This window comes from Petromyzon marinus, chromosome 31, assembly GCF_048934315.1.
Source record: "Petromyzon marinus isolate PM22_M1 ecotype Great Lakes invasive population chromosome 31, UKy_Petmar_22M1.pri1.0, whole genome shotgun sequence".
Lineage (NCBI taxonomy): Eukaryota > Metazoa > Chordata > Hyperoartia > Petromyzontiformes > Petromyzontidae > Petromyzon > Petromyzon marinus.
In genome coordinates, this window is record NC_133697.1 from 3,159,525 (window position 1) to 3,185,303 (window position 25,779).

Here is a 25,779-nt window from a genome sequence, read left to right on the forward strand (position 1 = left end):
GAACGTCTCTATTTGTCTGTGTGTATCTGTTCCTCTGTCTGTGTTTGAATGTCTCTATGTGTCTGTACATCTGTGTCTGAACGTCTCTATGTGTCTGTGTGTGTCTGTACATCTGTCTGTGTTTGAACGTCTCTATATGTCTGTGTGTGTCTGTACATCTGTCTGTGTTTAAACGTCTCTATGTGTCTGTGTGTGTCTGTACATCTGTGTGTAACGTCTCTGTGTGTCTGTGTGTTTCTGTACATCTGTCTGTGTTTGAACGTCTCTATGTGTCTGTGTGTGTCTGTACATCTGTCTGTGTTTGAACGTCTCTATGCGTCTGTGTTTGAACCTCTCTATGTGTCTGTGTGTGTCTGTACATCTGTGTATAACGTCTCTATGTGTCTGTGTGTGTCTGTACATCTGTCTGTGTTTGTACGTCTCTATGTGCCTGTGGGTGTCTGTACATCTGTGTTTGAACGTCTCTATGTGTCTGTGTTTGTCTGCACATCTGTGTTTGAACGTCTCTATGTGTCTGTGTGTCTCTGCACATCTCTGTCTGAACGTCTCTATGTGTCTGTGTGTATCTGCACATCTGTGTCTGAACAACTCTATGTGTCTGTGTGGTACATCTGTCTGTGTTTGATCGTCTCTATGTGTCTGTGTGTGTCTGCCCATCTGTGTCTGAACGTCTCTATGTGTATGTGTGTGTCTGTACATCTGTCTGTGTTTGAACGTCTCTATGTGTCTGTGTGTGTCTGTACATCTGTGTCTAACGTATATATGTGTCTGTGTGTGTCTGTACATCTGTCTGTGTTTGAATGTCTCTATGTGTCTGTATGTCTGTACATCTGTGTCTGAACGTCTCTATGTGTCTGTGTGTGTCTGTACATGTGTCTGTGTCTGAACGTCTCTATGTGTCTGTGTGTCTGTACATCTGTCTGTGTTTGAACGTTTCTGTGTGTCTGTGTGTGTCTGTACATCTGTGTCTGAACGTCTCTATGTGTGTGTGTGTCTGTACATGTGTCTGAACGTCTCTATGTGTCTGTGTGTGTCTGTTCATCTGTCTGTGTTTGAACGTCTCTATGCGTCTGTGTGTATCTGTACATCTGTCTGTGTTTGAACGTCTCTATGTGTCTGTGTGTGTCTGTACATCTGTCTGTGTTTGAACGTCTCTATGTGTCTGTGTGTGTCTGTACATCTGTGTCAAACGTCTCTATGTGTCTGTGTGTGTCTGTACATATGTCTGTGTCTAACGTCTCTATGTGTCTGTGTGTGTCTGTACATGTATGTGTTTGAACGTCTCTATGTGTCTGTGTGTGTCTGTAAATTTGTCTGTGTTTGAACGTCTCTATGCGTCTGTGTGTGTCTGTACATATGTCTGTGTTTGAACATCTCTATGTGTCTGTGTGTGTCTGTACATCTGTGTTTGAACGTCTCTATGTGTCTGTGTGTGTCTGTACATCTGTGTCTGAACGTCTCTATGTGTCTGTGTGTGTCTGTACATCTGTGTCTGAACGTCTCTATGTGTCCGTGTGTGTCTGTACATGTGTCTGTGTGTGTCTCTACATCTGTCTGTGTCTGAACGTCTCTATGTGTCTGTGTGTGTCTGTACATCTGTGTTTGAACGTCTTTATGTGTCTGTGTGTGTCTGTACATCTGTAGCTGAACGTCTCTATGTGTCTGTGTGTGACTGTACATGTGTCTGAACGTCTCTATTTGTCTGTGTGTGTCTGTTCCTCTGTCTGTGTTTGAACGTCTCTATGTGTCTGTACATCTGTGTCTGAACGTCTCTATGTGTCTGTGTGTGTCTGTACATCTGTCTGTGTTTGAACGTCTCTATATGTCTGTGTGTGTCTGTACATCTGTCTGTGTTTAAACGTCTCTATGTGTCTGTGTGTGTCTGTACATCTGTCTGTGTTTGAACGTCTCTATGTGTCTGTGTGTGTCTGTACATCTGTCTGTGTTTGAACGTCTCTATACGTCCGTGTGTGTCTGTTCATCTGTCTGTGTTTGAACGTCTCTATGTGTCTGTGTGTGTCTGTACATCTGTGTATAACGTCTCTATGTGTCTGTGTCTGTACATCTGTCTGTGTTTGAACGTCTCTATGTGTCTGTGTGTATCTGTACATCTGTCGGTGTTTGAATGTCTCTATGTGTCTGTGTGTGTCTGTACATCTGTCTGTGTTTGAACATCTCTATGTGTCTGTGTGTGTATGTACATCTGTGTATAACGTCTCTATGTGTCTGTGTGTGTCTGTACATCTGTGTCTGAACGTCTCTATGTGTCTGTGTGTGTCTGTACATGTGTCTGTGTCTGAACGTCTCTATGCGTCTGTGTGTCTGTACATCTGTCTGTGTCTGAACATCTCTATGTGTCTGTGTGTGTCTGTACATCTGTGTTTGAACGTCTCTATGTGTCTGTGTGTGTCTGTACATCTGTGTCTGAACGTCTCTATGTGTCTGTTTGTGTCTGTACATGTGTCTGAACGTCTCTATGTGTCTGTGTGTGTCTGTTCATCTGTCTGTGTTTGAACGTCTCTATGTGTCTGTACATCTGTGTCTGAACGTCTCTATGTGTCTGTGTGTGTCTGTACATCTGTCTGTGTTTGAACGTCTCTATGTGTCTGTGTGTGTCTGTACATCTGTGTCTAACGTCTCTGTGTGTCTGTGTGTGTCTGTACATCTGTCTGTGTTTGAACGTCTCTATGTGTCTGTGTGTGTCTGTAAATCTGTCTGTGTTTGAACGTCTCTATGCATCCGTGTGTGTCTGTACATCTGTGTTTGAACGTCTCTATGTGTCTGTGTGTGTCTGTGCATCTGTGTATAACGTCTCTATGTGTCTGTGTGTGTCTGTACATCTGTCTGTGTTTGAACGTCTCTATGTGTCTGTAAATCTGTCTGTGTTTGAACGTCTCTATGTGTCTGTGTGTGTCTGTACATCTGTGTATAACGTCTCTATGTGTCTGTGTGTCTGCACATGTGTCTGTGTCTGAACGTTTCTATGCATCTGTGTGTGTCTGTACATCTGTCTGTGTCTGAACGTCTCTGTGTGTCTGTGTGTGTCTGTACATGTGTTTGAACGTCTCTATGTGTCTGTGTGTGTCTGTACATCTGTGTCTGAACGTCTCTATGTGTCTGTGTGTGTCTGTACATGTGTCTGAACGTCTCTATGTGTCTGTATCTGTTCATCTATCTGTGTTTGAACGTCTCTATGTGTCTGTACATCTGTGTCTGAACGTCTCTATGTGTCTGTGTCTGTACATCTGTCTGTGTTTGAACCTCTCTATGTGTCTGTGTGTGTCTGTACATGTCTGTGTTTAAACGTCTATATGTGTCTGTATATCTGTGTCTAACGTCTCTGTGTGTCTGTGTGTATCTGTACATCTGTCTGTGTTTGAACGTCTCTATGTGTCTGTGTGTATCTGCACATCTGTGTCTGAACAACTCTATGTGTCTGTGTGGTACATCTGTCTGTGTTTGATCGTCTCTATGTGTCTGTGTGTGTCTGCCCATCTGTGTCTGAACGTCTCTATGTGTCTGTGTGTGTCTGTACATCTGTCTGTGTTTGAACGTCTCTATGTGTCTGTGTGTGTCTGTACATCTGTGTCTAACGTCGCTATGTGTCTGTGTGTGTCTGTACATCTGTCTGTGTTTGAATGTCTCTATGTGTCTGTATGTCTGTACATCTGTGTCTGAACGTCTCTATGTGTCTGAGTGTGTCTGTACATGTGTCTGTGTCTGAACGTCTCTATGTGTCTGTGTGTCTGTACATCTGTCTGTGTTTGAACGTTTCTGTGTGTCTGTACATCTGTGTCTGAACGTCTCTATGTGTGTGTGTGTCTGTACATGTGTCTGAACGTCTCTATGTGTCTGTGTGTGTCTGTTCATCTGTCTGTGTTTGAACGTCTCTATGTGTCTGTGTGTGTCTGTACATCTGTCTGTGTTTGAACGTCTCTATGTGTCTGTGTGTGTCTGTACATCTGTGTCTAACGTCTCTATGTGTCTGTGTGTGTCTGTACATATGTCTGTGTCTAACGTCTCTATGTGTCTGTGTGTGTCTGTACATGTCTGTGTTTGAACGTCTCTATGTGTCTGTGTGTGTCTGTAAATTTGTCTGTGTTTGAACGTCTCTATGCGTCTGTGTGTGTCTGTACATATGTCTGTGTTTGAACATCTCTATGTGTCTGTGTGTGTCTGTACATCTGTGTTTGAACGTCTCTATGTGTCTGTGTGTGTCTGTACATCTGTGTCTGAACGTCTCTATGTGTCTGTGTGTGTCTGTACATCTGTCTGTGGTTGAACGTCTCTATGTGTCTGTGTGTGTCTGTACATGTGTCTGAACGTCTCTCTGTGTCTGTGTGTCTGTACATCTGTGTCTGAACGTCTCTATGTGTCCGTGTGTGTCTGTACATGTGTCTGTGTGTGTCTCTACATCTGTCTGTGTCTGAACGTCTCTATGTGTCTGTGTGTCTGTACATCTGTGTTTGAACGTCTTTATGTGTCTGTGTGTGTCTGTACATCTGTAGCTGAACGTCTCTTTGTGTCTGTGTGTGACTGTACATGTGTCTGAACGTCTCTATTTGTCTGTGTGTGTCTGTTCCTCTGTCTGTGTTTGAACGTCTCTATGTGTCTGTACATCTGTGTCTGAACGTCTCTATGTGTCTGTGTGTGTCTGTACATCTGTCTGTGTTTGAACGTCTCTATATGTCTGTGTGTGTCTGTACATCTGTCTGTGTTTAAACGTCTCTATGTGTCTGTGTGTGTCTGTACATATGTGTGTAACGTCTCTGTGTGTCTGTGTGTGTCTGTACAACTGTCTGTGTTTGAACGTCTCTATGTGTCTGTGTGTGTCTGTACATCTGTCTGTGTTTGAACGTCTCTATGCGTCCGTATGTGTCTGTTCATCTGTGTTTGAACGTCTCTATGTGTCTGTGTGTATCTGTACATCTGTCGGTGTTTGAATGTCTCTATGTGTCTGTGTGTGTCTGTACATCTGTCTGTGTTTGAACATCTCTATGTGTCTGTGTGTGTATGTACATCTGTGTATAACGTCTCTATGTGTCTGTGTGTGTCTGTACATCTGTGTCTGAACGTCTCTATGTGTCTGTGTGTGTCTGTACATGTGTCTGTGTCTGAACGTCTCTATGCGTCGGTGTGTGTCTGTACATCTGTCTGTGTCTGAACGTCTCTATGTGTCTGTGTGTGTCTGTACATCTGTGTTTGAACGTCTCTATGTGTCTGTGTGTGTCTGTACATCTGTGTCTGAACGTCTCTATGTGTCTGTTTGTGTCTGTACATGTGTCTGAACGTCTCTATGTGTCTGTGTGTGTCTGTTCATCTGTCTGTGTTTGAACGTCTCTATGTGTCTGTACATCTGTGTCTGAACGTCTCTATGTGTCTGTGTGTGTCTGTACATCTGTCTGTGTTTGAACGTCTCTATGTGTCTGTGTGTGTCTGTACATGTGTCTAACGTCTCTGTGTGTCTGTGTGTGTCTGTACATCTGTCTGTGTTTGAACGTCTCTATGTGTGTGTGTGTCTGTAAATCTGTCTGTGTTTGAACGTCTCTATGCATCCGTGTGTGTCTGTACATCTGTGTTTGAACGTCTCTATGTGTCTGTGTGTGTCTGTGCATCTGTGTATAACGTCTCTATGTGTCTGTGTGTGTCTGTACATCTGTCTGTGTTTGAACGTCTCTATGTGTCTGTGTGTGTCTGTAAATCTATCTGTGTTTGAACGTCTCTATGTGTCTGTGTGTGTCTGTACATCTGTGTATAACGTCTCTATGTGTCTGTGTGTCTGCACATGTGTCTGTGTCTGAACGTTTCTATGCGTCTGTGTGTGTCTGTACATCTGTCTGTGTCTGAACGTCTCTATGTGTCTGTGTGTTTCTGTACATGTGTTTGAACGTCTCTATGTGTCTGTGTGTGTCTGTACATCTGTGTCTGAACGTCTCTATGTGTCTGTGTGTGTCTGTACATGTGTCTGAACGTCTCTATGTGTCTGTGTCTGTTCATCTATCTGTGTTTGAACGTCTCTATGTGTCTGTACATCTGTGTCTGAACGTCTCTATGTGTCTGTGTCTGTACATCTGTCTGTGTTTGAACCTCTCTATGTGTCTGTGTGTGTCTGTACATCTGTCTGTGTTTAAACGTCTATATGTGTCTGTATATCTGTGTCTAACGTCTCTGTGTGTCTGTGTGTATCTGTACATCTGTCTGTGTTTGAACGTCTCTATGTGTCTGTGTGTGTCTGTACATCTGTCTGTGTTTGAACGTCTCTATGCGTCTGTGTGTGTCTGTACATCTGTCTGTGTTTGAACGTCTCTATGTGTCTGTGTGTGTCTGTACATCTGTCTGTGTTTAAATGTCTCTATGTGTCTGTGTGTGTCTGTACATCTGTGTCTAACGTATCTGTGTGTCTGTGTGTGTCTGTACATGTCTGTGTTTGAACGTCTCTATGTGTCTGTGTGTGTCTGTACATCTGTCTGTGTTTGAACGTCTCTATGCGTCCGTGTGTGTCTGTTCATCTGTCTGTGTTTGAACGTCTCTATGTGTCTGTGTGTATCTGTACATCTGTGTATAACGTCTCTATGTGTCTGTGTCTGTACATCTGTCTGTGTTTGAACGTCTCTATGTGTCTGTGTGTATCTGTACATCTGTCGGTGTTTGAATGTCTCTATGTGTCTGTGTGTCTGTACATCTGTCTGTGTTTGAACATCTCTATGTGTCTGTGTGTGTCTGTACATCTGTGTATAACGTCTCTATGTGTCTGTGTGTGTCTGTACATCCGTGTCTGAACGTCTCTATGTGTCTGTGTGTGTCTGTACATCCGTGTCTGAACGTCTCTATGTGTCTGTGTGTGTCTGTACATGTGTCTATGTCTGAACGTCTCTATGCGTCTGTGTGTGTCTGTACATCTGTCTGTGTCTGAACGTCTCTATGTGTCTGTGTGTGTCTGTACATCTGTGTTTGAACGTCTCTATGTGTCTGTGTGTGTCTGTACATCTGTGTCTGAACGTCTCTATGTGTCTGTTTGTGTCTGTACATGTGTCTGAACGTCTCTATGTGTCTGTGTGTGTCTGTTCATCTGTCTGTGTTTGAACGTCTCTATGTGTCTGTACATCTGTGTCTGAACGTCTCTATGTGTCTGTGTGTGTCTGTACATCTGTCTGTGTTTGAACGTCTCTATGTGTCTGTGTGTGTCTGTACATCTGTGTCTAACGTCTCTGTGTGTCTGTGTGTGTCTGTACATCTGTCTGTGTTTGAACGTCTCTATGTGTCTGTGTGTGTCTGTAAATCTGTCTGTGTTTGAACGTCTCTATGCGTCCGTGTGTGTCTGTACATCTGTGTTTGAACGTCTCTATGTGTCTGTGTGTGTCTGTTCATCTGTGTATAACGTCTCTATGTGTCTGTGTGTGTCTGTACATCTGTCTGTGTTTGAACGTCTCTATGTGTCTGTGTGTGTCTGTAAATTTGTCTGTGTTTGAACGTCTCTATGCGTCTGTGTGTGTCTGTACATCTGTCTGTGTTTGAACGTCTCTATGTGTCTGTGTGTGTCTGTACATCTGTGTATAACGTCTCTATGTGTCTGTGTGTCTGCACATGTGTCTGTGTCTGAACGTTTCTATGCGTCTGTGTGTGTCTGTACATCTGTCTGTGTCTGAACGTCTCTATGTGTCTGTGTGTGTCTGTACATGTGTTTGAACGTCTCTATGTGTCTGTGTGTGTCTGTACATGTGTCTGAACGTCTCTATATGTCTGTGTCTGTTCATCTGTCTGTGTTTGAACGTCTCTATGTGTCTGTACATCTGTGTCTGAACGTCTCTATGTGTCTGTACATCTGTCTGTGTTTGAACCTCTCTATGTGTCTGTGTGTGTCTGTACATCTGTCTGTGTTTAAACGTCTATATGTGTCTGTGTGTCTGTATATCTGTGTCTAACGTCTCTGTGTGTCTGTGTGTATCTGTACATCTGTCTGTGTTTGAACGTCTCTATGTGTCTGTGTGTGTCTGTACATCTGTCTGTGTTTGAACGTCTCTATGCGTCTGTGTGTGTCTGTACATCTGTCTGTGTTTGAACGTCTCTATGTGTCTGTGTGTCTGTACATCTGTGTCTAACGTCTCTATGTGTCTGTGTGTGTCTGTACATATGTCTGTGTTTGAACGTCTCTATGTGTCTGTGTGTGTCTGTACATCTGTCTGTGTTTGAACGTCTCTATGTGTCTGTGTGTGTCTGTACATCTGTCTGTGTTTGAACGTCTCTATGCGTCTGTGTGTGTCTGTACATCTGTCTGTGTTTGAACGTCTCTATGTGTCTGTGTGTGTCTGTACATCTGTGTCTAACGTCTCTATGTGTCTGTGTGTGTCTGTACATCTGTCTGTGTTTGAACGTCTCTATGTGTCTGTGTGTGTCTGTACATGTGTCTGTGTCTTAATGTCTCTATGTGTCTGTGTGTGTCTGTACATCTGTCTGTGTCTGAACGTCTCTATGTGTCTGTGTCTGTAAATCTCTGTTTGAACGTCTCTATGTGTCTGTGTGTGTCTGTTCATCTGTCTGTGTTTGAACGTCTCTATGTGTCTGTACATCTGTGTATAACGTCTCTATGTGTCTGTGTGTGTCTGTACATCTGTCTGTTTGAACGTCTCTATGTTTCTGTGTGTGTCTGTACATCTGTCCGTGTTTGAACGTCTCTATGTGTCTGTGTGTGTCTGTACATCTGTCTGTGTTTGAATGACTCTATGTGTCTGTGTGTGCCTGTACATCTGTGTCTAACGTCTCTATGTGTCTGTGTGTGTCTGTACATCTGTCTGTGAGTCTACACAAAAATACAAAGACTAAGATCTCCCGTATTGCCTGAACAGACTGTTGGGGCAAGTACTGTTAGTGAGCACCTGCTGCACACACACCCACTACATTGTATGGGGGAGCATTACCATCTACAACTACATAATCCTATGCCATACACCCAATTCCATCCACACTTTTGCAGTGTGTGGCTCAGCTTGGTCAGCTCGCCCAGATATGCAACAAATACTCCGTTTTTTCCCAACGTCCAGTGAATGCAGTGCTGAGTGAATATGAGTGGTGGAGAATGGACGAGGTTCGGTTTAAGTATCGCATGACGTTTGGTTCTGCGTCTTCTCCCCACAGTCTCTGGAAAGCACCAGGCGCATGCTGCAACTGGTGGAAGAGGTGAGGTTCACAGAATGCACACGCAGTTATTTTTGCTCCGCTTCCTATTCGCTTCATTGTAGTGCTTGTTTTTTAGATTCTTGCTTTTGTCACGTTGGTGACCCAGGCGGTCACTCTTGCAAAATGACTCATCCTGGTCTCTTCGAGTTCTCGCCATCCAGTTACACAGAATCGACCTGAAACTTGAGCCGTTCGCGAATCATCAGCCCAATATCTCCTACACTGGCTGCGTTGCGAGTGCCAAATGCCGCGTGATTAATTCTAAACACCGAGGGAGTATTTTTAGCAAAGTTGTCTGCAGGCGCCCGGCGTGCCGCTTAATCTCCCCCGAGCGCCGCAGAAAAACAATCATCGCAGCCCTGCTTACCCCCCGGGACACTTCCGCGGCGCAGCTGTTTTTATCGCAAAGCAGATGAAAAGTCGTCATCGTCATGATTGTCGCCATCGTAGTCGTCACCAGCCACTGGCTAACGCGGTGAAGTATGGCCACACGTCGCACGCAACTCCTATGATGTCATGAGACGTGAAGACGCCACCCAGGGGGCTTAGGGTGTGGGCAACGGAGCGGTCTCTCAAATTTCCAGTGGTGGGGCGCGGGGGGGTGCGTGGGGGAGGATCAACGAGAGAAAGGCTTGCGCTGACCCCCATTGACCAGGGTAGTGAAGTATGGTCAAACAATCTCGATGACCGAAAGCTCGTGAGGAAGAGGAGGCCTTCATCTGATGAGAGATTTACAAATAGCTTAAAATGAAAATGTAATGCTGTGCATAGAGCAGGTGACATCGCCTGCATGTGTTACATGCACCTTGAGATTACCGTACTACTATAATGAGCCAGGAATTTGTGTGTAACGCGCGTGACGTCACTGCACATGCCGCACCCCCCCCCCCATCATTAATATTCATGAGCGGGTGGATTTTTACACTAACGCAGAAGGTCGAGCGGAAATAATTTTTTTCGCAAATTCGCTTTAAGTTTCACGTTTCTTTATTGAAAGTGAATCTGATAAATAATTATACGCAGCAACAAAGTGGATTTGGTGTCTTTATTTATTTCTTTAGCACTTGAGACAAGACATAAGTCTAATTTATGCTTCTACAGTATGGTAAAATAGACATTCCTCGGTGATTTTCCAGATGTTGTATAGATTTCCAATTAATGTCAACTCCAGCAACCGAAAGCAGAAGAGAATAAGGTATCAGAGAAGTGAATTTGAGCAAATTGAAGGTCAGTTATATACAGTGCTACAGTGAAATGCAGTGAAGTGTTTGATGACTTCATTTTGTGCAAGATTCACTGCCATTAAATTTACACAAGATACAATTTCGTAAATATTACTGCTTCCGTCCTAGGATGGGCGAAAGGCTAGTCATAGTAATAATAATAATGATAGTCATTCAGTTTACTATGGGAGCCTCACCGAGTCTCAAGCCTGTTTCAGGAGGGTCCTGCCACATTAGGAGGTTTGGCAAATGTGAGAATAAACGGAAAAACCCAGAGAAAACTCGCGCTGCAAGTGAAGGGGTGACACTTACAGCTCTGCACAAACAGATTCAATAATCCATTACTAAACTTGTCTCCTGACCACCTGGTAGCCAGCCCCAACCCTGCAACACCTGCAGCTCCGAAGCCGTGTTAGCCAGGCTCAATCTCGGTGGTGAGATGTTCACTACCTCGCCTGGTATGCAGGCGTTCGTAGGTTCAATCCCGACCCTGACGCATGTATGCATGTTCTCCCCGTGGTCCCGAGGATTTTTCTCCACGTTCTCCAGTTTTTCCCTCCAAATTTCGAAACATGCGTTTAGAGTCTTTGGCTGCTATCCATTTCCACATAAGGCCACTTCGTTGAGCTATCATTTGTGGTCAAGTCGCTTCTGAAAAAGTGCTACATAGCTCAGTGGGCCTGACCTGGTAAAATAAAAAACAGTTTATTTTTCGATTTAAAACTTTCGTGACTTCAGGGCTTCATATTCTTGGTTCTTTCGGTAAAGTCACGTAGAAGGGAAATAATAAAATAATAAAAATAAAACAATAAAATAAAATTCTCACGACGTTTCGGCCACAACGCAAGCAGCCGTCCTCAGGTGAAGAACAAAAAAATAGTTTAGTCGTAGAATAGTCGTTAGATTTCTCGGTCACCTTGCATCGATCAAAAGTTCAGTATCCTGTACCGGTACCAGAACCCGCTACAAATAAATTCCTGCAGCCACCCGAACACACATGGCAATTTCCCAGACCAACTGGGTCAAACCCGAACAGGTGGTGACCCTTATTCTTAGTTTTTTCGGTAAAGTCACGTTGAAGAGAAACAACAAAATAACAAAAACCCTATTTGTATCCAATGGCATATTTGGGTTCAGAGGCTCATGATTTATCGTTGCTGTCTCTGCCCCCCACCCCTCCTGTTGCTTCGTGCCCTTTTTGCCTCTTCTGCCTTCGATGCAAACTCCCTGTGCATAGAGCAAAGATGCTGGGATACGCACGCTGGTCATGCTGGACGAGCAAGGAGGTGAGGCCCTGGTGGAACGCTACAGTATCAACACAGCCCCAGTTCACCACAAACCTCAAACACCCCACCATGCCAAAACCCCTTGGGTCAGGCTTACAAAAATAACAGAGAAACAGATCGCCCCATGGACTATAATGGAAAACAGAATTTCCAAGAGTCTATTGGGCATTGCTTTTTTTTCCAACGCAGTCAATTGGCATTGTTTCCGTTTGCAGCCGATGGGCATTCATTTCCCGTTGTACGTTTCAATGCATCTCCGAATCCTGTGAGATGAATATTAATGTTACCCAAGTGCGGTTTTTCCAGGCTGGGCTGCGTGCCGAACATTTATTCTCTCAATTCAACTCCTGAACACGCCGGCAAGTAGTGTGGGTGGCGATGAACAGCCCGACCCGGAATCGCGCAAGTGGATTACGAGCGGATGCGAGAGAACTCGCGTGTGAAATGCAAACGCTGTTCCTGAAAGAGGAGCGATTATTGCCAAGACCAGACGCTTAAATACCAATTCCCTGCAGAGCAACTGGAGCGCATTGAGGAGGGCCTCGACCAAATCAACAAGGACATGAAGGAGGCCGAGAAGAACCTATCTGACCTGGGCAAGTGCTGCGGTCTGTGCAGCTGCCCTTGCGAAAAGTACGCACGCACACACATGCACGCACACACGTACACGCACAAAATAAACCACACAAGGGCTCCCTGCACCGCCCCCCCCGACCTGGGCAGTCTGCTTGCCAACTCCTTCTGCCGTATGCCTCACGTGTGCATAGTCACTCACCCCAGCTGCTAGGTGCCTCCATTCTTCCCATTTGTGCCTCCCAATTGTCCCCACGTGTCCTTCTGCGCAGCAATCATTCATCCCCTCCTCTCCCCCGCATCCTGGCTTTGCCTCCTGGGAGCTCACGGCCCCTCGCTCTGCTGCCGCTGTTCCCCTGCAATCCCCTCCAGGCTAAAGAATTTCGAGTCTGGCGACGCCTACAAGAAGGTGTGGGGCAAGAAAGAGGATGGCGTTGTGTCCAGCCAGCCGGCACGCGTCTGCGACGAGCGGGAGCAGATGGCCATGAGCGGCGGCTACATTCGGAAGTACGCGGCGACGTTCTAAACCGATCCGTCAGTTGTCCGAGACCAGAATAAAAATAAAGATATTTATTTATACTGCAGGAGGAATCCGATGAGCTACGAAGCTTTTTTTTCACAGGTGTCCAGTAGGGCCACGGGGTCAGAACGTTACCACAACAAGCGATACAAAAGCACGATATGAGTACAAAGTATAGGAGGTAAACGCACAAGAGCGCTGCGGATCTTGCAGTTGGCACTTTGTGCCCTGTTTAAGGCAACACTGGCACAGGGCTCGCGCAGTCTTGCGTCGAACAGGGACCCAGATCTGCAAATAAACACCTGGCAATTCGCCAGCATTGGTTCAAGCAGGCCTGACTCTGCTGATGAGACGCTGAATGCCAAAGCCGGTACAGTTTCCTTTTATTGGACCAATGCTGCTGGAAGAATGAACTCACAGACGGCCGTGTGGCTGATGCGATGCATAGTTTTGTTTTAATGATGAGAGACGTACAGCAGCGTGTACAATCTGCTGATTTATTTTTTCGTACAGTCGAAATGGGTCACCCAAGGCAGTGATTGAACCCAACAGGAGCGCGCTCACCACTTGTTGCAGAAGTTAGCAGATAAATACCTGGCGATGTGTTAACTAGACGCTGGGGATTCCGTGAAGTCACTGAGAGATGAGGAGGCCATTGTGTGCCGACGTCACGATAAAAATTTACCAACTTTGAAACGTTACTTGTAAATGTTCTTAATTGAGTGTATAATTAGGCGCCACGGTGGCGATATGTTAACTACCTCGCCTGGTATACAGGAGCTCGTGGTTTCAATCATGACCCAGACGCCTGTACACTTGGAGTTTGCGTGTCCTCCCGTTGCGTGGATTTTTTTCCCACATTTAGAAACATGTGTCTCGAGTATTTGGCTGCTCTACATTTCCACACGATAAGCCACTTGGCTGAGCTATCATTTGTGGCCAGGTCGCTTCTGACAAAGAGCTATATAGCTCAGTGGGCCTTATCTGGTGAAATTTAAAAAAGATTAGTTTGAAAGTTTATCAACATCGCCATACAATTGCAAAACTTAGCAGGACACGCCTTGAAATAGGGTCTTGAGGCTAAGGCGTTTCTGCGTAATTAAGCGCGGCGATGATAGCGACTCGCGTTGCGAAGTCAACTACCCGTGACACGGCCGTCCGCAACTGGTGTGCAGGGTGACCAACGACGCACGCGAGACCGAGATGGACGATAACCTGGAGCAGGTGAGCGGCATCATCGGCAACCTGCGCCACATGGCGCTCGACATGGGCAACGAGATCGATACGCAGAACCGCCAGCTGGAGCGCATCACCAACATGGTACGAGCCGCACCAGCCCCACCGCACCGGTTCTCGCGCCCGCTCGTCGCACCCAACAAGGGACATGGACTCCCGGACAGCCCCACACGTCGTGCTCACTAACAGCATGCCCCCCAACAGTCTGTGAAGGCTATACGGGGGATCTTTGTCTTGGTGGTGGGGGGGAGCGGAAGTGCAACGGTTAGCGCGCTGCACGACGAACCCGGCACCCCGAGTTCGATTCCTGCTCGTGGACAATACCGGTGACGATAACCTGAGTCGGTCCTGGGCCTCCGCGAGGTCGACTCAGCCTCAAATGAGTACCTGGTGTGGTGTGTAGTAAACATCGCCACTGGGGAGACAAAGGCGGTCGTGCGTGGTTGGTGGCCACCCCACCCCCTCGTGTACCATTCCGGCCTTTATAGGTGCTTGCTAACAGCACTTGCTCCAACAGTCCGTCAAGGCTATACGGGGGGGGGGGGGGGATCTATGTTCTTGTGTCGTTACGTCTTTTGCTTTGTCAGTGGACACCCTGAACACTCTTGTAAACGAGGTGTTCCATCTTCAGCGAGCCTGCAAGTGAATATTGTGACAATAACCGTCCCCACCACCCCCACCCCTCCGCAGGCCGATTCCAACGAGGCCCGCATCAAGGAGGCCAACACACGCGCTACCAAGATCTTGGGCAGTGGCTAAAGGATGGGGGGGCCCGGGCCGTGCCCCCCCCCCCCCAACACCCCCTTCCCACCGTCGGTGACCCCACCCACCCCCCCAAACCCAACCTTCCTTTTCTTAATGCCGCACATCGTGTAAGGTGTCTTACCATAGCTTTAGACGAGCATGCCGTCCCGTGTGGAGGAGCACACAAGTTCACCGCGAGCAGCAAATACGGCAGAGTCGAGATGCAACGCCACTCGTAATGCAGAGAAGGTTACTGACAAAATTAGAAGGAAAAAAAATGCTTTAAGTTAGTTAATTTTACATGTTGTAAATAATGACTGGGACCAGCAAGATGTAACGTCTTAAAATGTAGCAACTTTTTAAAAGGGCGCAAAAACGAGCTCGTTTATTTATTTATTTACAGCACTTTCCTCGGGCTCGGCCGCAGCCCGCCCTGCACTCGACTGTCGCAAGTCGCGCACAGACAAAAGCGTCTCTTCGTTTATTCACTCACTCCTTTGTTTATACTCGCAGTATATACACAGTACACACCGTCAGTATACACCAGTGCGTTTGTTACACACACGTCCGTGTCAGTATTAACCGTTTCATTTTGGAGGCGTAGTATTGTTTAGCCGTTGCTCGTCGTCGTCCCCTACCCCCCCCCCCACCCCGGGTGGGTTCAAGAAGCTGGACGGGCCCGGGCCTCACGCTCCTCTCTGTCACCGTCCCCCCTCAGCCCAGGGTCCAGAGACCCGGGGCCCGACCGCCAGGGAGCACAATCGGGCCGGGTGGCCACAGGGGCCTCTTCCGCCCCCCCCCCCACCCCCGGCTCCAACCCCGCCAGCCCCTGGTCTCTGGCGGCCACGCCGGCCGGGCCTTGGCCACCGCTTGCACGGGCTGCTGGTTCGTGTGATTTACGGCGATTCTTGTGAAAGCACAGAGTAGCTGCCGCCGGGCTGCCGCTAGAACCCCCACTGCTGAACCCCTGTAGACCCCGCTGGGCACGCATTGTAGTCCCGTTGCACCACTCCCCCGCCCGCTCCCCTCGACCCGGCCAGCACCCCGGGCCATGAAAGCTCTTCTGCGCTGTCCTCCCACCCCTGCCACCTAATTATGTTTCACCCAGAATGCATGCCAAGTAGCTGTTACCTGTAATCTCAATTCTGAATGTGAATCCCTAAATGTACGAAACATATCTCTATGCATGACGAAAATGTAAAGTAAAAACGTACAGACGAGGCACTAAATCTAGGCATTTTTGTGAGTTTTTGAATGTAACACGTGTCGGACCGCTCGCTGTCTGGAATAAACGCGGCGGTGAAAGCGACTCTCCCAGTGCGTGGTGGCTACGTTCGTTAGTGCCGGCCTTGATGGGGGGGGGGGGCTCCTATTCTTCTGTCCGTGATGTGCCCGGGCTTTGTCGGTGCTTCGTCTGGGAATTGGCGTTTTGTAATCGGGTGCCAGGATTTGATTTGCATTGGGTGGAACTCTACGTCACTAAGCGGCTGTTTGCTGATGCAGTCTCAGCCTTGGCTTAAACCTCTCCCCTCCTCTTGCGCCACATTCATTGCAGTACAAACAGTGAGACTACATCACCAGCCAGTGAGACAACATATTGGTGCAACCGATTTTACTATAAAGGTAGCAACCCTACATTGTAAGCAGAGTAGCCGTGACAATGACAACTCCGAGCATCTCCAGCAAACAGGACGGGCCTGTGCCAACCAAAAAGCCCCAACGCGTGGGCTTCTTGCTCCTCGGCCACCTATAGGCACCTTGCATTTTAACTGCTCGAGGGGTTTTAGTGCCAGGATCGGACCGATCGATGCAGCAGATACATGCACGCATACAGATACACAGCTACCACATTTGATGCGAGAGCGAAACCTTTCAGACTTGCGCGCCAACATTTTTGTGGCAAATGTAACAAACCAGCATCAGACTTTTGGCAAAGTCAGAAAAACCCATTCCAGGTCCTCAAGCTGGGTGCCCGGAAGTGTGTTGAGGTGTGGACACGGTCCACTATTTACCAAGGCTCACGGGGAACTCTACAGCCCCCCTCATTCACACTTGAGCCCCCTAGTCACTGCTACATGTACACTGAGGCAGAAAAAAATATTACATTCGGTCTTTATTTAAAATTGTAACTGGAGAAATATATTTCCTGTGGTCTACAGGTCCGATCAGAGCAGCAGTAGGTGATAACCTGACATTCTTGTGCTGCAGAGACCATTCCAATGTGCCTCCAGTTAAGATTTCTCTCACCAATTTAATTCAATCCAGTAGCTATATACACGTAATTCTGAATTGATTTTTCTGCACTTGCAATCTCCACAGGCATGTTTATATCGATCAAAGCGCTTCTTCATTACACATGACGCACGGCACAGACTATGCAGGCCAGCTCACTGTCACGCGGCTGACCTCTCGCCGACTGCGATGCGATGAGGGGATTGAGCCAGGCTCTACAACGCCGATCGTGTCCTCGGCGAGCACATGGCAGCACGGCAAAATAAACGAGGGGGCAAACGTGTAAATCTGGTGCACCATGCTGGATCAGGAGTGCCCATTAAAATGTTATCCCGGTTATTGGTAGCCAATGTTGCACACTTCACAACGACAGTCGGGGACACATGGGCTTGCAAGACATGGAGTCAAATGAGAGTGGGATCTGTAATGTTCTGGTTATCTCGAGTGGGCTTGGGGGCAGCTTGCTCGGGCATTGTGCTGCCACCTTCCCCTGGTCACCCAGATCCCTGCATTGTGCCGACCCTGCCGCCTGCCGCCTGCCGCCTGAGACATCGCCATCAGGATGCTGCTGCTGCCCACTCTAGTTGAATTTCTTCTTGGCTGCTGTGAATCTCTCCATGTACTGCAGAATACAACCATGACAAGATATTAAAATCAAGGAGTTTAACAATGAGGGACAGTCACAAAAAACATTAATTTTGCTCTGGACAACGAAATTATTTCAGTTGGGCATTGAGGCAGCGCTTACCATCTGCTTACAGCCCTGACTGAGCCAGTAGTAGAAATTCCACATTCACATTGGCATGGGTGAGACTGGCCATATGGCCACTATTGACTCCCCACAAATGTGTATGCATTCTATCAGCAACTGAGGGCAGATGGGTCGAGTCAATCCCCAAACCAGGATTTGACATCAAGCTTCCGATTGTCACGTATCCTGTGAATTAAAACACTTTTCTCAAGCACTATTAAGTGAATTAAAGTACATACATATGTAGCTGCTCCTAAGGCTCTTGTGGTCAGGGCACTATATGCATACACGACATCAGGAATGCTTTTACCTCTCAGAAGGCAATGATATGAAAATCTAGAAGTCAAGCTGTGACTCAACCACTACTACTGCATGACCCGACAGCGCTATGGGGGCCTGACAGAACTGTGCTGAAGCTGTGCGTAATAAAAACCCAAACCCAGTTGGGTACCTGCTCATATCCATCCAGCTCTCTAAATTTCTTCATCTCAAAGAGGTTTCCATCGAGGGTGAGCAGAGAGACATTGGAGGAGGTGAGGAGGGCGGATGGCACGGCTGGAAGCTCCAGGCAGTTTTCCTCCAGGCGAAGCACTTTCAGCCGCTGGCAGGTCGCCACATCAGCCGAGATGCGGGAGATCTGAAACACAGAGATCAAGCCTTGTTGAGACCCTTGTCGAGCACATCGCGTGTGATTTGCATGCTGGTGGGCAGCCAATTAATCGACGGATTGCTGTCTTGGCAGGGCCAATGAAAACATTGCATAGACAGTGGATTGCTCACACAAACTTCAGTGGCCCTCAAGTCATTCACTACTCACTCAACATAACTCAGATTCTGACATCCCAAAAAACGTATTTGGATAAACGAGGTTATTTGGACAAAATAAAACATTTTACAGCCTTGCAATGTGGGGTGCACCCCAATGGGTTTACACAATATAAAATAATCCTGAGTCGACTGATGAGACACTTAATTTTGAAATGGCCTAAAGGTTTGCTTGTGCCAAACAAATACTGCTGAAATTATGCACTCCAAGCAGGTGTGGCTAATGAGATATTTTAAAAAATGCCTTTCACATTTTACGTGGAGGAATTGATATGAGGCATAGCCTGCGTAGTTACCATATGCTTAGCATATGTTATCAAATCATAAACCCTGTAAAAGCCACTCGTCGATAAATGATGAGCACTTTAGCTCCACCTGGTTCTGGTTGAGGTTGACTTCCACAGCCTGCAGCTGCCCAATGCCATCGGGCACAGCCTGGATCTTGTTTCTGGACAGGTCGACAAGGTCCAGATGACGCAGTGAGCACAGCTGCAGGGGGAAGGCCGTCAGCTGGTTGCCGGACAGGCAGAGGGTCTTGAGGGCGCACAGTTGGTCCAGCCTGGAGGGAAGGCTCCTAAGCAGGTTGTTGTTCACGTGGATCGACTCCAGCTTCTTCACCTTGCACAGTTCCTCGGGAAGGCTGGCTGAAACGAGGGCAGAATTCTCACCACGATGGCTGTGTTGTGAAACGTTTCACGTGGCCTCCCTAAGGGGGCTCCGTGAGGCCAAATAACGGTGAGCGCAAACAAAAACGTCGCCCATAATGCAGGTTCTTTTTAAGGTTAGATCGTGTAAATATATGTCGTTAAATCCGCCACCACTCAACACAACCAATTAGTAAGCTTTGTCACGTAAAGAGTACATGCCCATTCGTTATTAGTACAGCACACCGGTGTGTTGGAGAGCAAAGCCATAACATTTAAAATCTGCGTACAAATCTGACGAGACATTCATATATTTACGCGATCTAACCCCCAAAAAAAAACCTGTATTATGGATGATATTGTTCACGAACGGCCTACGTGTTAAAAACATCGTCATTTTAATGAAACGTATGTCGGCGGAGAGGCCGCAGGGTGCCGTGACCTACTCAGACGGTTGTTGCTCAGCGTGAGGCTTCTCAGCACCTGGAACTCCCCAACAAAGGAAGACAATGCCGGGATCTTGTTGTGGGACAGGTCCACAGTCCGCAGGTTCTTCGCCAACTTTTGCAGATCTTCTGGAAACTGCGAAGGACGCAACAACGACAACAACAACAAAAACATCGTAACGGCAACAATTCGCGAGCGGGGTCTATCAGCGGCATCCGCAGCGACAGCTGCCCGGATGGCGCGGCAGGGTGCCGCCCCACAGCAAGCGGCCTGGTTCAACTCCCGACTAGGGCGCCTTGCTCTGTGAAGTTTCTATGTTCTCCGCCTGTTTGTGTACTCTTGTGTTGTTGTTGTTGTTTTTTACCGGGTTCTCTGGTAACCTCCAATAGCTCAACACACAGACACAGGGTGTCATTACTGTTGGCCAAACAGGATCCTCCTGCTGTCCTGCATGGAGGTCTTGGGACTCGGTGCAGCTCACCTGGGTAAACGACTCATTATTCTCATACCTTCATTTGCCATGATGATGATGATCATTATTATTATTATACAATACGCTCTCGGTGGTGGCACGGGATTGACGATGGGAAGGTCTGGTGAGTGGTGATGGAGGTGAGTGGTGAGGGAGGTGAGTGGTGAGGGTGAGGGAGGTGAGTGGTGAGTGGTGAGGGAGGTGAGTGGTGAGGGAGGTGAGTGGTGAGGGAGGTGAGTGGTGAGGGAGGTGAGTGGTGAGGGTGAGGGAGGTGAGTGGTGAGGAAGGTGAGTGGTGAGAGTGAGGGAGGTGAGTGGTGAGGAAGGTGAGTGGTGAGGGTGAGGGAGGTGAGTGGTAAGGGAGGTGAGTGGTGAGGGAGGTGAGGGTGAGGGAGGTGAGTGGTGAGTGGTGAGGAAGGTGAGTGGTGAGGGTGAGGGAGGTGAGTGGTGAGGGTGAGGGAGGTGAGTGGTGAGTGGTGAGGGAGGTGAGTGGTGAGTGGTGAGGGAGGTGAGTGGTGAGGGAGGTGAGTGGTGAGGGAGGTTAGTGGTGAGGGTGAGGGAGGTGAATGGTGAGGGAGGTGAGTGGTGAGGGTGAGGGAGGTGAGTGGTGAGTGGTGAGGGAGGTGAGTGGTGAGGGAGGTAAGTGGTGAGGGAGGTGAGTGGTGAGTGGTGAGGAAGGTGAGTGGTGAGGGTGAGGGAGGTGAGTGGTGAGGGTGAGGGAGGTGAGTGGTGAGTGGTGAGGGAGGTGAGTGGTGAGTGGTGAGGGAGGTGAGTGGTGAGGGAGGTGAGTGGTGAGGGAGGTTAGTGGTGAGGGTGAGGGAGGTGAATGGTGAGGGAGGTGAGTGGTGAGGGTGAGGGAGGTGAGTGGTGAGTGGTGAGGGAGGTGAGTGGTGAGGGAGGTAAGTGGTGAGGGAGGTGAGTGGTGAGGGTGAGGGAGGTGAGTGGTGAGGGTGAGGGAGGTGAGTGGTGAGGGAGGTGAGTGGTGAGTGGTGAGGGAGGTGAGTGGTGAGGGTGAGGGAGGTGAGTGGTGAGGGAGGTGAGTGGTGAGGGAGGTGAGGGAGGTGAGTGGTGAGGGAGGTGAGTGGTGAGGGAGGTGAGTGGTGAGGAAGGTGAGTGGTGAGGGTGAGGGAGGTGAGTGGTGAGGGTGAGGGTGGTGAGTGGTGAGGGAGGTGAGTGGTGAGGAAGGTTAGTGGTGAGGAAGGTTAGTGGTGAGGGAGTTGAGTGGTGAGGGAGGTGAGTGGTGAGGGAGGTGAGTGGTGAGTGGTGAGGGAACTGAGTGGTGAGGGAGGTGAGTGGTGAGGGAGGTGAGTGGTGAGGGAGGTGAGTGGTGAGAGGAGGGAGGTGAGTGGTGAGGGTGATGGAGGTGAGTGGTGAGTGGTGAGGGAGGTGAGTGGTGAGGGAGGTGAGTGGTGAGGGAGGTGAGTGGTGAGGGAGGTGAGTGGTGAGGGTGATGGAGGTGAGTGGTGAGGGAGGTGAGTGGTGAGGGTGAGGGAGGTGAGTGGTGAGGGAGGTGAGTGGTGAGGGAGGTGAGTGGTGAGGGTGATGGAGGTGAGTGGTGAGGGTGATGGAGGTGAGTGGTGAGGGTGAGGAGGTGAGTGGTGAGGGAGGTGAGTGGTGAGGGAGGTGAGTGGTGAGGGTGAGGGAGGTGAGTGGTGAGAGAGGTGAGTGGTGAGGGTGATGGAGTTGAGTGATGAGAGGAGGGAGGTGAGTGGTGAGGGTGATGGAGGTGAGTGGTGAGTGGTGAGGGAGGTGAGTGGTGAGGGTGAGGGAGGTGAGTGGCGAGTGGTGAGGGAGGTGAGTGGTGAGGGTGAGGGAGGTGAGTGGTGAGGGAGGTGAGTGGTGAGGGTGATGGAGGTGAGTGGTGAGAGGAGGGAGGTGAGTGGTGAGGGTGATGGAGGTGAGTGGTGAGGGTGGAGGTGAGTGGTGATGGAGGTGAGTGGTGAGGAAGGTTAGTGGTGAGGAAGGTTAGTGGTGAGGGAGTTGAGTGGTGAGGGAGGTGAGTGGTGAGGGAGGTGAGTGGTGAGGGAGGTGAGTGGTGAGGGAGGTGAGTGGTGAGAGGAGGGAGGTGAGTGGTGAGGGTGATGGAGGTGAGTGGCGAGTGGTGAGGGAGGTGAGTGGTGAGGGAGGTGAGTGGTGAGGGTGATGGAGGTGAGTGGTGAGGGAGGTGAGTGGTGAGGGTGAGGGAGGTGAGTGGTGAGGGAGGTGAGTGGTGAGGGAGGTGAGTGGTGAGGGTGATGGAGGTGAGTGGTGAGGGTGATGGAGGTGAGTGGCGAGTGGTGAGGGAGGTGAGTGGTGAGGGTGATGGAGGTGAGTGGTGAGGGTGATGGAGGTGAGTGGTGAGGGTGAGGAGGTGAGTGGTGAGGGAGGTGAGTGGTGAGGGAGGTGAGTGGTGAGGGTGAGGGAGGTGAGTGGTGAGGGAGGTGAGTGGTGAGGGTGATGGAGGTGAGTGATGAGAGGAGGGAGGTGAGTGGTGAGGGTGATGAAGGTGAGTGGTGAGTGGTGAGGGAGGTGAGTGGTGAGGGTGAGGGAGGTGAGTGGCGAGTGGTGAGGGAGGTGAATGGTGAGGGTGAGGGAGGTGAGTGGTGAGGGAGGTGAGTGGTGAGGGTGATGGAGGTGAGTGGTGAGAGGAGGGAGGTGAGTGGTGAGGGTGATGGAGGTGAGTGGTGAGGGTGGAGGTGAGTGGTGATGGAGGTGAGTGGTGAGGAAGGTTAGTGGTGAGGAAGGTTAGTGGTGAGGGAGTTGAGTGGTGAGGGTGAGGGAGGTGAGTGGTGAGGGTGAGGGAGGTGAGTGGTGGGTGGTGAGGGAACTGAGTGGTGAGGGAGGTGAGTGGTGAGGGTGATGGAGGTGAGTGGTGAGGGAGGTGAGTGGTGAGGGAGGTGAGTGGTTAGAGGAGGGAGGTGAGTGGTGAGGGTGATGGAGGTGAGTGGTGAGTGGTGAGGGAGGTGAGTGGTGAGGGTGAAGGAGGTGAGTGGTGAGGGAGGTGAGTGGTGAGGGAGGTGAGTGGTGAGAGGAGGGAGGTGAGTGGTGAGGGTGATGGAGGTGAGTGGTGAGGGTGATGGAGGTGAGTGGTGAGGGTGAGGGAGGTGAGTGGTGAGGGAGGTGAGTGGTGAGGGTGATGGAGGTGAGTGGTGAGGGTGAGGAGGTGAGTGGTGAGGGTGATGGAGGTGAGTGGTGAGGGTGGGGGAGGTGAGTGGTGAGGGAGGTGAGTGATGAGGGTGATGGAGGTGAGTGGTGAGGGTGAGGGAGGTGAGTGGTGAGGGAGGTGAGTGGTGAGGGGGATGGAGGTGAGGGTGAGGGAGGTGAGTGGTGAGGGAGGTGAGTGGTGAGGGTGGTGAGTGGTGAGGGACGTGAGTGGTGAGTGGTGAGGGAGGTGAGTGGTGAGGGTGAGGGAGGTGAGTGGTGAGGGAGGTGAGTGGTGAGGGAGGTGAGGGAGGTGAGTGGTGAGGGTGAGGGAGGTGAGTGGTGAGGGAGGTGAGTGGTGAGGAAGGTGAGTGGTGAGGGTGAGGGAGGTGAGTGGTGTGGGTGATGGAGGTGAGTGGTGAGGAAGGTGAGTGGTGAGGGTTAGGGAGGTGAGTGGTGAGGGTGGTGAGTGGTGAGGGAGGTGAGTGGTGAGGAAGGTTAGTGGTGAGGAAGGTTAGTGGTGAGGGAGTTGAGTGGTGAGGGAGGTGAGTGGTGAGGGTGAGGGAGGTGAGTGGTGAGTGGTGAGGGAACTGAGTGGTGAGGGAGGTGAGTGGTGAGGGAGGTGAGTGGTGAGGGAGGTGAGTGGTGAGAGGAGGGAGGTGAGTGGTGAGGGTGAAGGAGGTGAGTGGTGAGGGAGGTGAGTGGTGAGGGAGGTGAGTGGTGAGAGGAGGGAGGTGAGTGGTGAGGGTGATGGAGGTGAGTGGTGAGGGTGATGGAGGTGAGTGGTGAGGGTGAGGGAGGTGAGTGGTGAGGGAGGTGAGTGGTGAGGGTGATGGAGGTGAGTGGTGAGGGTGAGGAGGTGAGTGGTGAGGGTGATGGAGGTGAGTGGTGAGGGTGAGGGAGGTGAGTGGTGAGGGAGGTGAGTGGTGAGGGAGGTGAGTGGTGAGGGAGGTGAGTGGTGAGGGTGATGGAGGTGAGTGGTGAGGGTGAGGGAGGTGAGTGGTGAGGGAGGTGAGTGGTGAGGGTGATGGAGGTGAGGGTGAGGGAGGTGAGTGGTGAGGGAGGTGAGTGGTGATGGAGGTGAGTGGTGAGGGAGGTGAGTGGTGAGGGTGAAGGAGGTGAGTGGTGATGGAGGTGAGTGGTGAGGGTGAGGGAGGTGAGTGGTGATGGAGGTGAGTGGTGAGTGGTGAGGGAGGTGAGTGGTGAGGGTGATGGAGGTGAGGGTGATGGAGGTGAGGGTGATGGAGGTGAGTGGTGAGGGTGAGGGAGGTGAGTGGTGAGGGTGATGGAGGTGAGGGTGAGGGAGGTGAGTGGTGAGGGTGATGGAGGTGAGGGTGATGGAGGTGAGTGGTGAGGGTGATGGAGGTGAGTGGTGAGGGTGAGGGAGGTAAGTGGTGACAGGAGGGCAGAGGGCAGAGTTAGGGGGCAGCAGTAGGACGAGCTGGGATCCGGCGCTCCCACCTCGCTCAGGCCCTTGCCCGTGAGCTGGAAGGCCCCCGTCTTCTCCGCGGTCTCCAAGTGGGCCTTCAGGGCGCTGTTCCCCATGCCTGTGCCCTCGGCAACGCCGGCCTCCCGCGCAGGCGAGGAAGGCTCCGGTCACAGGCGAGGCCGCTCGGGTCCCGCAAGGCCGCGCAGGCCGCTAGGAGACGGCGCTGAGCGGCCAGGGCCGCCCCCACGCCTCCAGCCCCCACAGCGGCCTCAAAAGCCGTCGGCGCTACATTCAGGGTCGTCTTGGAGAGGAGACGCAGCAACAACAACAGCAGCAACACAGCAACAACAGCAGCAGCAGCCGAGCGAGTAGCGGCAGCAGCGACGGCGGCAGCAGGAGGATGAGGGAGCCGCGGCCTGGAGCCTGCGAAGCCTCGCGGACTCAGGGCGGCAACAGCGCCCCCACTCGGTGACAGCCTCTAGTCACTACAGCCTCTAGTCACTACAGCCTCTAGTCACTACAGCCTCTAGTCACTACAGCCTCTAGTCACTACAGCCTCTAGTCACTACAGCCTCTAGTCACTACAGCCTCTAGTCAATACAGCCTCTAATCACTATAGCCTCCAGTCACTGCAGCCCCCACTCGGTGACAGCCACTAGTCACTACAGCCTCTAGTCACTACAGCCACTAGTCACTGCAGCCTCTAGTCACTACAGCCTCTAGTCACTGCAGCCCCCACTCGGTGACAGCCTCTAGTCACTACAGCCTCTAGTCGGTGACAGCCTCTAGTCACTACAGTCTCTGTCACTACAGCCTCTAGTCACTACAGCCTCTAGTCACTGCAGCCTCTAGTCACTACAGCCTCTAGTCACTGCAGCCCCCACTCGGTGACAGCCTCTAGTCACTACAGCCACTAGTCACTGCAGCCTCTAGTCACTACAGCCTCTAGTCACTACAGCCTCTAGTCACTGCAGCCCCCACTCGGTGACAGCCTCTAGTCAATACAGCCTCTAGTCACTACAGCCACTGCAGCCTCTAGTCACTACAGCCTCTAGTCATTACAGCCTCTAGTCACTGCAGCCTTTAGTCACTACAGCCTCTAGT

At 50.1% G+C, this 25,779-nt stretch overlaps 2 protein-coding genes and 1 long non-coding RNA gene across 3 annotated transcripts in view; 1 reads left to right on the forward strand and 2 right to left on the reverse strand.

Annotated features, from left to right (window-relative positions):
- Positions 1-9,179, reverse strand: part of LOC142929569 (uncharacterized) — a 37,436-nt gene extending 28,257 nt beyond the window's left edge. The window contains exon 1 of the long non-coding RNA XR_012945707.1: positions 1-9,179. This exon is cut by the window's left edge and continues 24,146 nt beyond it. This is a non-coding gene — a long non-coding RNA (uncharacterized LOC142929569).
- The window catches only part of LOC116947656 (synaptosomal-associated protein 25-like), a 55,619-nt gene extending 39,554 nt beyond the window's left edge, over positions 1-16,065 (forward strand). Inside the window, exons 3-8 of the mRNA XM_032963632.2 lie at positions 9,133-9,174; positions 11,635-11,683; positions 12,199-12,316; positions 12,629-12,763; positions 13,952-14,096; positions 14,703-16,065. Coding sequence (XP_032819523.1) covers positions 9,133-9,174; positions 11,635-11,683; positions 12,199-12,316; positions 12,629-12,763; positions 13,952-14,096; positions 14,703-14,771 — 558 coding nt within the window. The 3' untranslated portion in view covers positions 14,772-16,065. The remainder of the gene's footprint in view (positions 1-9,132; positions 9,175-11,634; positions 11,684-12,198; positions 12,317-12,628; positions 12,764-13,951; positions 14,097-14,702) is intronic.
- A 288-nt stretch (positions 16,066-16,353) lies between these two features.
- LRRC57 (leucine rich repeat containing 57) lies at positions 16,354-25,128 on the reverse strand. The gene is made up of 5 exons (XM_032963631.2): positions 24,708-25,128; positions 19,655-19,790; positions 18,940-19,208; positions 18,191-18,376; positions 16,354-17,610 (listed from the first exon to the last, which is right to left on the reverse strand). The coding sequence occupies exons 1-5, from the start codon at positions 24,789-24,791 to the stop codon at positions 17,569-17,571; spliced, it is 717 nt and encodes a 238-aa protein (XP_032819522.1). The 5' UTR covers positions 24,792-25,128; the 3' UTR covers positions 16,354-17,568.
- Between the last annotated feature and the right edge of the window lie 651 nt (positions 25,129-25,779).